The 9,311-nt window shown below is 44.1% G+C and overlaps 1 protein-coding gene across 7 annotated transcripts in view; it reads left to right on the forward strand.

The window, feature by feature from the left end:
* Positions 1 to 8,083, forward strand: part of APLP2 (amyloid beta precursor like protein 2) — a 49,299-nt gene extending 41,216 nt beyond the window's left edge. For 2 of the 7 annotated variants that reach the window (XM_038161327.1, XM_038161333.1), the window contains 7 exons: positions 13 to 112; positions 654 to 824; positions 1,402 to 1,437; positions 4,163 to 4,245; positions 5,085 to 5,159; positions 5,638 to 5,793; positions 6,541 to 8,083. In XM_038161327.1, coding sequence (XP_038017255.1) covers positions 13 to 112; positions 654 to 824; positions 1,402 to 1,437; positions 4,163 to 4,245; positions 5,085 to 5,159; positions 5,638 to 5,793; positions 6,541 to 6,642 — 723 coding nt within the window. In that variant the 3' untranslated portion in view covers positions 6,643 to 8,083. The remainder of the gene's footprint in view (positions 1 to 12; positions 113 to 653; positions 825 to 1,401; positions 1,438 to 4,162; positions 4,246 to 5,084; positions 5,160 to 5,637; positions 5,794 to 6,540) is intronic. The other 5 variants (XM_038161328.1, XM_038161329.1, XM_038161330.1 and 2 more) reach the window with 5 other exon arrangements.
* The last annotated feature ends 1,228 nt before the right edge of the window (positions 8,084 to 9,311 follow it).

A 9,311-nucleotide genomic window follows, 5' to 3' on the forward strand; every position in this document is an offset into this window, starting at 1 on the left:
TTACATCTGCAGGTGATGACACATCTTCATGTGATTGAGGAACGGATGAATCAAAGCTTGTCTCTGCTCTACAAGGTGCCATATGTGGCTGAAGAAATCCAGGATGAGATTGGTGAGTGTGTATGCCAGCCCCTATGCTGCTGTGTTAAGACTCCCAAGTTTTTATATCAAATGAGCTCCCAAAAGATTGCTCTCTCCTTTGAGGGGGTGCCCTCGACAACAAGCACTTGGCTCAAGCTCAGGGAAGGTACTGTCTGGATGTTACAAAATAGCCAGTCAGAATAGCATGTTCCAAGAATTTCTACTGTCCGTTTAAGAAAAAGTCAACAATGTTCAGAATAGCAAAGCTGTCTCTCTAAGGGAGATGAAAAAGATCCGTTAAAATAAACCCAGATGCTTTCTCCCCTTATAGGTTAGTCCCATCTTGCCAAAACCTCTTGCCACATCAAACCTCTTGGCCCTTATTTGAATGTATTTCTAACGAAGGCCTTTACTGAGAATTCCAAATGAAATACTCAAGATAAAATAACCTGGCAGCCCTGAGAGCAGTGTTCCCCTGCAGTCCTGCCTCAGCCTGGTTCAAACCATCTGCCCCTCTCTGTCGCTGCCAGGCTGCATGCAGTCTGTGTAATAATTCCTTTTATTCCTTTCAGATGAGCTGCTTCAGGAGCAGCGTGCTGACATGGATCAGTTCACATCCTCCATTTCTGAGTCCCAGGTGGATGTCAGAGTGAGCTCTGAGGAGAGTGAAGAAATTCCCCTGGATGGCAAACCTTTCCACCCATTCCAGGTGAAAACCTTCCCAGCCTTGCCTGAAAGTGAAGGTATGTGGAACTGAACACTGGGTTCACTGGTGGTTTTCCTTAGACAGTAGGCTCAGCTGGAACAGAGAAAGCTCCAATCTCTTTGGGCGATGTAGAGTAAAACAGTCAACCTGACAGGACCCCTCACTCACTGGAGAAGCAGTGTTGCAAGTAATGTCGGCTGAGCTGTTCTAATGATTTTCTTAATCTTCTCTTTGCAAAATTGTCCTCTCTTTTCATTTTGCAGCGACTGTTAAGTTTTTACAGTGCAACTTGACTCTGGAATTAATTTTCAGTCTTTAACAAAAACGTTCTCGTGTAATGTTAAATCTTTGTGCTGTGACCTGTTGAAGGGCTGAAGGAATTCCCTTGTTTTTTAAAATGTGTATATCTATTTTTTTGTATCACTGGATGTTGACATCTGGTGTGTGCGCGTGTATTTATTTTTATAAAAGCGCTTGAACGGAGTCCTGAGCGTAAAGCTGTAGACTAAAAGCTTTTCCCAGGGTCTGAGTCAGAAATCATGCACAAGCCTTTTTTCCTTTCTCTCTTAATCTCCTTTCTCTGCTATTTTTGTTTTTGTTTCCCCTCCTGCTAGATCCTCAGCCGGATTTGTACCATCCAATGAAAAAAGGTTGGTTCTAAGCTGCTCCCTCACAGTGCTTTTGATCACTCTCCTACCTCCTTAATGTGTCTGATAGCTTCATTTTAGTTCCATACTCACCTTGATTTTCATTTCCCTGCTTTCACTTAGATCAGTCATGTTCACTTTTGCTTGTTTAGGCCTAGCATTAAAGAAGGCAGCTAGCCTGAGCATCTAGATGTGTGTGTGTTCCTCCCTCGTGGGCTCACAAGGGTCTCAGAATGCCTGGAGGGGCTCTTAGTCCTTGGGGAAGGTGGCCTTAGCCAGTGTCTGCAGTGGTGCTTTGCATCACTCAGTTTGTGACACCTCTCAGACTAAACCCTGCTGTGCTGGTGGGGAATAGTCCAGAGGCTCTTCTGCCTCCTGTGGAACCTGTCCTTGATGCCCCTTGACACCACAAAAGAAGAAATGAGTGTTCTTCAGGACACAGGCTGTTTCCAATCTAAATGTCTTTATGGAGTGCAGCTAGTACGGGACAGATAAATCAGGAGATTCCTCCTCCATGTTTGTGCTTTCCTCGGCATCACTTTTCCAAATGTAGCATCTCTCCATACCAGGAAAGTGTGTGTGGTTTTACATTTCTCCCTTAACTCAGGATTAATTCCGCAGTAGCTCAGTGCCTGGCTAAAAAGCAGCTTTAAGAGCAGCATAGAAATATTAGCACTAAATAATGTCTCTATTAGTGATACGGAATCAGGGAAGGATCAGTAGAAAAGGGAGGCTCTTGCAGAGTAGTGCTGCTTGAGCTGTGTGTGTGGAGTAAACTCAATGTTTAAATCTGCCTTTGGTTCCCAATATATTGTGTAGATCTCAAGGGAGGGTAAAAGATTTTGCCTAATAACTATTTCATGTGAGCACACGTGGTTTTGTAACACAGTGAAGGCCAAATAGCTTGAAACTATTCTCATTATCCATGTTTTTCTGCAAATGTAAGTCACCTTCATCCCTGGTGTGGAACAGTGTACAGTGTGCTGACTGCTCCGGCAAGAATTGGGACAGACTTTAGTTTGATATTTTATTTATTAAATTTTTGGACAACTGCTGTGTTGCCTTGAGGATGATAAACTTGTGCTAGTTCTCCCTGTCTGGATAAATATAAGAGTCTCTGACGACCTGGGGACAGCAATTTTCCTACACTTGTTCCTTCTCTCCCTTCCCTTTTAATTGAATTGCTCAAAGGCTTTGAGGGAGTATTGGGTTGGTGGGGTTGGGGGGGGATTTTGTGCAGGTGTGTGTTTTTGGATTTTTTTCCCTGTGAGGTATATAACATAAACTGTGCCTTTGAGCTACGTAGCACTGGGTGTGTTACTTGGTACTGAACACTGAGACAAATAGCAGAGCTCAGTGCAGCAGCTGAACTCTCAGCTCTGGAGACTGTGCTGGGTTGGCTCTTGAGACTGGAATAAAGCAACCATAGGCCAAAAGCCAATACAGTAGTTCTGTACAAACTATTTGTGGCTGGTTTCTCCTGAAAATCCCAGTCATTGGCTTCCATAATAACATAACCTGCTTTGACAGTTGAGGGAAGTCAGACTGGCAGTCTTGGCCATGCTTGGAATCTTATTACTGCCTCTGAAGAAAAACATGATACACTAAAACTTAAGATTCTTCATAGTGAAATGTTATTTCTGTGGCATTTTCAGGCAGTACAAATTTGTCACTGTAAAAACTTGCCTTGAGGCCAAGTAGCCTGTCCTTGCATCTCATCAAAGAAAATATTGCCAATTCCAGCAGCAGTTGACATGTCTTGGGCACCTTGCAAGCTCAGCAGTTTGTGCAGAGTGGGGAGTTTGCAGTCACCAGCAAAGCCTGAAGTGCTCTAGTAGAATTTCTCCCATGTCATTGGAAAGATCCACTGCAGGTTTGAGGCTTCACTGTCCTGCTTTTGCACTAGTGCATCACAGGTCATTACAGTGTCCCCACCACCAGTGGAACACTGGTGTTCTCCTACCATGCCACATTATGTCAGGGCAGCTTGCATCAGACTCTCTTACTGATCTGATCTATTTATAAATGCTTTGGATCAAAATAGTTTATGCAGAGCCTTCTGTTAGTTGATATTCTTCTCTTGAGCCAGTGCTGGTTCCACCCTGGAAGTGGGGTAGTAGTGTTCTGGTACAAAGGCTGGTGTAGTTCTCTGCTCCTCCCTTGTCCCAGGATTTATTGTTTTTGGGCTTGTGCCAGGGACAGCAGCTCATTACAGAGCCATGCTGGGTGACCTTGGAATTCAAATTCCCATTCCCGAGGCACTTGCTGATGTGCCTGATTCCAGCGGCATGGGCGATGCTGAAAGCATTCCCTGGCTCTTGGCAGATGGATGTGTGTCCACTCCTGTTTAGGGTCACAGAGGGGTGTTGGTGACCTGGGGTGACACTTGCAGCCATTACTGCACTCACTGTGTGTTACGCCTTGTCTGGAGCCATCTAACAGAAGCACTTAACTGTGCAGTTTGTCTGAATTGACACCTCAGCCTGATTTTGGTGATGAGTCCTGTCTGCTCCTCTCATTGCCACCTCATTTCCCCTCATTAACAGCCCTCCTAATCACTTGTCACTGTAGCTCGTGAGCTGCCATCTGACATAGCGGCATGAGGACAGGTTAATACTCAGCGGTCTCTGCAGTTAAACACACGATCCATGGCAGCTCTACACAGAGTAGGTGATCCTTCCAAAATGTTCTCAAGGACTGATGGGCTCTCCTTGCTCTTTTGGTGCAGGTTCTGGCATGACTGAGCTGGATGGGCTGATTGGTGCTGAAGAAAAAGTGATTAACAGCAAGAACAAGGTGGATGAAAATGTGGTGAGCTCTCCACCTTTATTTTGTGAAGCTAAACCTGCTGTGGACACTAATTAATAGCAGTGGCTTGTTTCCATATCTCGTTCCAGCTCACCAAATGTCAGTGTGTTCATTATCCATATGGTGTGGGGGAGTCAGTTTGGTGACTGTTGTAGGCTCTTAATACTGATTAGCATCAGAAGGGTAGGAGGGGAAGGGAAGGAGAGAGCTTTGGATCTTTGGCAGTCTGATTCCAAGAACTCTCTGATTTAGGAATGCTTTTCCCAAGCAGAAACCCTTTGATGTCCCTTTATTTTCACTAGGTTCACTGTCTGAACACACGGAATTCTGGTGTGTTCCCTCTGTGTTCCCACTTTTTTTTCATGGCAAGGGAGGCCTCACCTTACTCTGAAGGTGAGCAACCCAGCAGGAGTTGTCTCTATCCACAGTGTTAAGAATTCTCTAGGTTCTAGTGACAGCCACTTTGCCTCAGTTCCATGGGTTTAAAAAAATTAAAAAGTCAGCTTTTGAATTTCCTTTCAATACTGTTTTAAAGCCACAGGTTAGATCTTACATAACAGAACCGCTGGGTCCAAAGTTAGCACCTATTTTTTTATTGTTTTTTTTTTTTTTCATTGGGGCTTTAGTTTGAGATAGTCTGGAGGTAACTAGCTGTAATACTATCTCTGATGGCTGTATAAGAGTTGGAGAGCATTCCGTGCTGTTGAGAGCAAAGGGGAAGATGGTAAGTGGTCCTGAGCCTTTGCTAGTGATCATTAAAGGTCTCTTGTTTGTCTTTCTCTTCTTTCTCCTCCTTGTTTTGTGTGGATCCTTCCATAAAACACTTTTGTGGCCATTTTTAGGTAATTGATGAAACCCTTGATGTGAAGGAGATGATTTTCAACGCAGAGCGTGTCGGAGGGCTGGTGGATGAGCCGGTACGTTTGTGGCTGCCGAATCCAGGGACTGGCAAATTCCTAATGCTGGATTTTGATGACCATTTTTACTGAATTCAGGATTTGGTGCCTGGATGCCTGGGAGCTCATGCAGAGTGAAACACAGTACAGCCCTTCTGCATAAGATGTAAACAGTGAACACACATTAGATATAAACTTGACTCCTACGGCAAAAGTGTTTTGTGGGATAAGGGAAGTGATGTGGGCCAGTGTCTGTCCAGAGCTACTAAGTGGGGAAATAATTTTGCATTGGTTATCATTTTGATGGAATATTTAGAGGTAAAATATTTAGGGGTGGAATACTTAAGGTGATATATATACACTGTCTAGTGTATAATCAGTCATATCTCAATACCACAGATGGTCAAAGACTTTACTAGTGGCCATGGTTTAGGTTTGTGTTCAGCAGTGCATGTCCCTTATTGCTCTTCCTCAACCTGCTCTGTTTTCTTCCCTCCAGGATAATGACAACTCCCTCCGTGATGACTTTGGCTTCAGCAGCAGTGCCCTTATTGGGCTGTTGGTGATTGCTGTTGCCATAGCTACTGTTATAGTCATCAGCTTGGTGATGCTGAGGAAGAGGCAGTATGGGACCATCAGCCATGGAATTGTGGAGGTGAGAAACAGCTCCATAACTGAGGATGAAAATAGTCAGTGTTGAATCACATGTGTGGGGGTAGAGAATGGCAGGAGCTGCCAGGCCATGGAGAGTTCTGCTTCTGGCTGGGTAGGAATTAACTCTGTCCCTGCTGACACCACCATTGCTTGTTCCTCAGTGTGCAGGTGCCAGTCCCAGGTGTGCTGTGCTGGCACCTGCCACTACAGAGTTGCATTTGCTTATCACTGGGATTTACTTAGCTTCCCTGGCTGGCTTAGGGTAGGATTCAGGAATGAGCTTTTCAGGCAATATCTTTAGCAGGGCAGTCAGTCAGTCCATAGCAATTTGTCCTCCTGGCTAATTGACGATTAAGATGTTGTGATTGATGAAATGCTGAAGAGCTGCTCCTTCTTCCTTGCACATTCTATGACAACTTAATGGAGCCCAGAGAAAGCTGCTTTTCCCTTTGCCCCACCCATGCAGGAGATCATAACAACCTCTTCAATGAGAGAAGTGGGTCCCTAATTTGCAGTGTTGGCTGAGCAATGACAGATTTGTGAGAACATCCCCACAGAGGACTGGGTGGGCAGGAGGCATCAGCTCCTGAACAAGCAATTCTATTAAACAAATTCCCTTTTGCACTTTACCTTTTTTTCCGTTTACTGCTCACCATGGTATTCACTCAGTGTTTGTCTATTGCCTCTTGTTTTGTGGAATCAATCCTGGAAGTGTCTCCTTGACTAGTATCATGTGTTTTTTTTAAAGGTTGACCCGATGCTCACCCCTGAGGAGCGGCATCTGAGCAAGATGCAAAACCATGGCTATGAGAATCCCACTTACAAATACCTGGAGCAGATGCAGATATAAAAGAGATGAAGATGGAATAGCCCCGATGGAAAAAGGTGCGGGGCAAAGGGCCAAAGTGGTCCAGTGTTTTGGATCAACTACTGACCAACAGTTGCTTCAAGTGGACTTCATCTTACATTCAGAACTCCTGGATCATTAAGACTATAATTACTACTGTAGAGTTGCAGTTTCCATTCTTTAAAATGGGTGAAGAAATGATAATATAACAATATGATATATAAATCTCCTTAAATGGGAAAGATTGATCTATTGCAGATATTTGACTGAGATGTAGTTGTTTTGGTTTTTTTTAATAATCTGAAAAATACCAGTTCTGTTGTACTATTGTCTGATACAAACTCTATATATATAAAAATGGAAAATGTTGATTTTAATTTCTGATAGACCACCTGTATATTGAGGGTCGTTTGTACCAGCCCACCTTCAAAAAAGGAGACAGTTGTGGCTCTTTGGTCATTTTGGCTTTTGTATATAAAGCATTATTCTTTTTTCCTTTTTTTTTTTTAAGTGAATTTCACTGGGACTTGCAAAGAGATTAATTTAGGGATAGAAGCTATTACAGCATAAGCAAGGAAGCAATTTGGAATGGTAACTAACTAACAAAATTCCTTATAATGAGACAAAAAAAAGAAAAAGAGAAAAAAAAAGGAAAAAACCTTATCTTCATATGCCAGTGGTGTGCACCCTGCTGCTTAGCAGCTCGGGCTCTAGGAATCAAGACTCCCTGGAGGCAAGGAGTTAAAAGGCTTCTAGCATCTCTGTTTATAGTTATTCTAGTAGAATGTTAGAACATGGTTTGTGCATACTTGGGTCTGCACATTCCCCTTCGAGATTCAGTTCTGCTCTAGAGTTGGAAGTTCTGGTATTGAATTGAAATCCTCTGTTCTCAGCCAGTTTCCTTCAGCACTCACCTGGCATTAACAGCCCCCTCTTGCTACTGCTTTCTAATTTCCCCAGCTCTCCTGCCTCACCAACATGGTAAGTAGTTAAGAGCCGCAGGTTTTTGAGCCTTTGCATCTCCCTGGGTGATGTTGGGCCAGAAATGACAAATCACTGCAATAACTAGGACCTTGGGAGCTGATAAACATAGAGAGGTCTCTTAGCTGGGGATGAAAGAGAGTGACGTGTTGGGAAAGGGATGCTGCCTGCTTTGAGGGAAATAGGATGCATAGGCCCCAAGAAGACCAAAAGGGGCATTGTTCCACTCACCATCATCATGTCTTTGTAATGCTTGTATAGTTGGTGTTAATGCTCACAGCTTTTTTTAATCTGGGGGTTCTGGTAACCTGTGGTGTATTTTTTCTATTTTTCCTGTGACTTTATTTTTTCTTTCCCTTTCCGTGTTTCTTCCCACTATGCACAGATTTACCTGCAAACTCCTTAGTGTGGTCTGTGGGGAATGTACAAAGTTTAAACACATCAATAAACACTTTAACTTCCAGATTGCTTCTTCTCTTTATTCATCAGCTTGCTCTAATTGCCCGTCCTCCCCCTGTATCCTGCCGAACTCACAAAACCTTTCCCTGACGGTGAAAAAGACTGTACAGGTACTGATGTATAACCATGCCTGGAGTCTTGTGGTATTTCCAGATCCTGATGACCTTTGTGGAGAGGAGGAGGCAGGATGCTAAACCAACGGCTGGATCCTGAGATCCTGAGTAGCGTTAAAGCAGCTGCTGGAGTGCAGGTCAGGGAGAGATGAGGCTGGGGCTGCCTCTGGCTGCTTTTTGGAAGATCCTGTGGATGACTCGCCCTATTCCCAGGATGCAGGTGGCTGCTGGCACACCCTGTTGGGAGCAAGCAGAGCCAAAGCTCTCTGTGGTGACAAGCTGTTCTGTCTCTGGCCATCCACCTGCACTTCCTTGAGAGCCATAGGGACCCTGTGCTGGCTGTGTGCTCAAAGCCTGTGACATCCACAGTCCTCAGGAATGGGGCTGGGCAGAAGGACAGCAGGAAATCTTGGAATTCCTAGATATGAGGGCATGGAAAAAGACCTCACAGTGACACAGTTTGTGTGGTTGCTTCTGGTGGATGGCCAAATCTGAAATAATTAAAGTCATGGAGCCCAGTGCAGGAATCAGCTAATAAAGGTTAGCGCTCACTGTATCACTCCTGCTGCTGTTTTATGAGGGGAAGTAACTGTTTGGTTTAAGTCTCTCTTCCAGAACACCTAAAACTAACAGCCTGTAAAGCTCAAAGCTATTTGTGGTCCCATGTGTCATTCCTCTCTATTCTCCTTTGAGGTGTGACCTTAAGCACGTGTTCCTACTCTCTCATCTCAGTGAAATGTCCTAAGAGTCACTGTCACTTGAATGTCATTTTAGAGGTCAATAGACAGAATTAATTTTCCTCCATATTGATCTTTGCAGTTCCCAGTAGGTCTGGAGGAAGAGAGGGAGAGGAGGAAACAAGAAGGTTTAGCAATTTGGAACAGGAAGCACTTGTGTGTCCTGTTTCTCCTTAAACATGGGCTCCTTGGTTCCACTGAAACCTCCATATTCTGGCTAAATTATTCAGACACTGAGGAAAGAGCAGATGCTGTCCTAGAAAATGCCGTCTGTTGGCTTGTCACAACTACTTGGGAAAGAGTTTTGATTTTAAACTAAATTTAATTTAAATGATGCCAAAGCATATCTGCAGCCCAGTGCCATTCTTGAACTGCACTCTCA

The sequence above is a fragment of the Motacilla alba genome, chromosome 24 (genome assembly GCF_015832195.1).
Source record: "Motacilla alba alba isolate MOTALB_02 chromosome 24, Motacilla_alba_V1.0_pri, whole genome shotgun sequence".
NCBI lineage: Eukaryota > Metazoa > Chordata > Aves > Passeriformes > Motacillidae > Motacilla > Motacilla alba.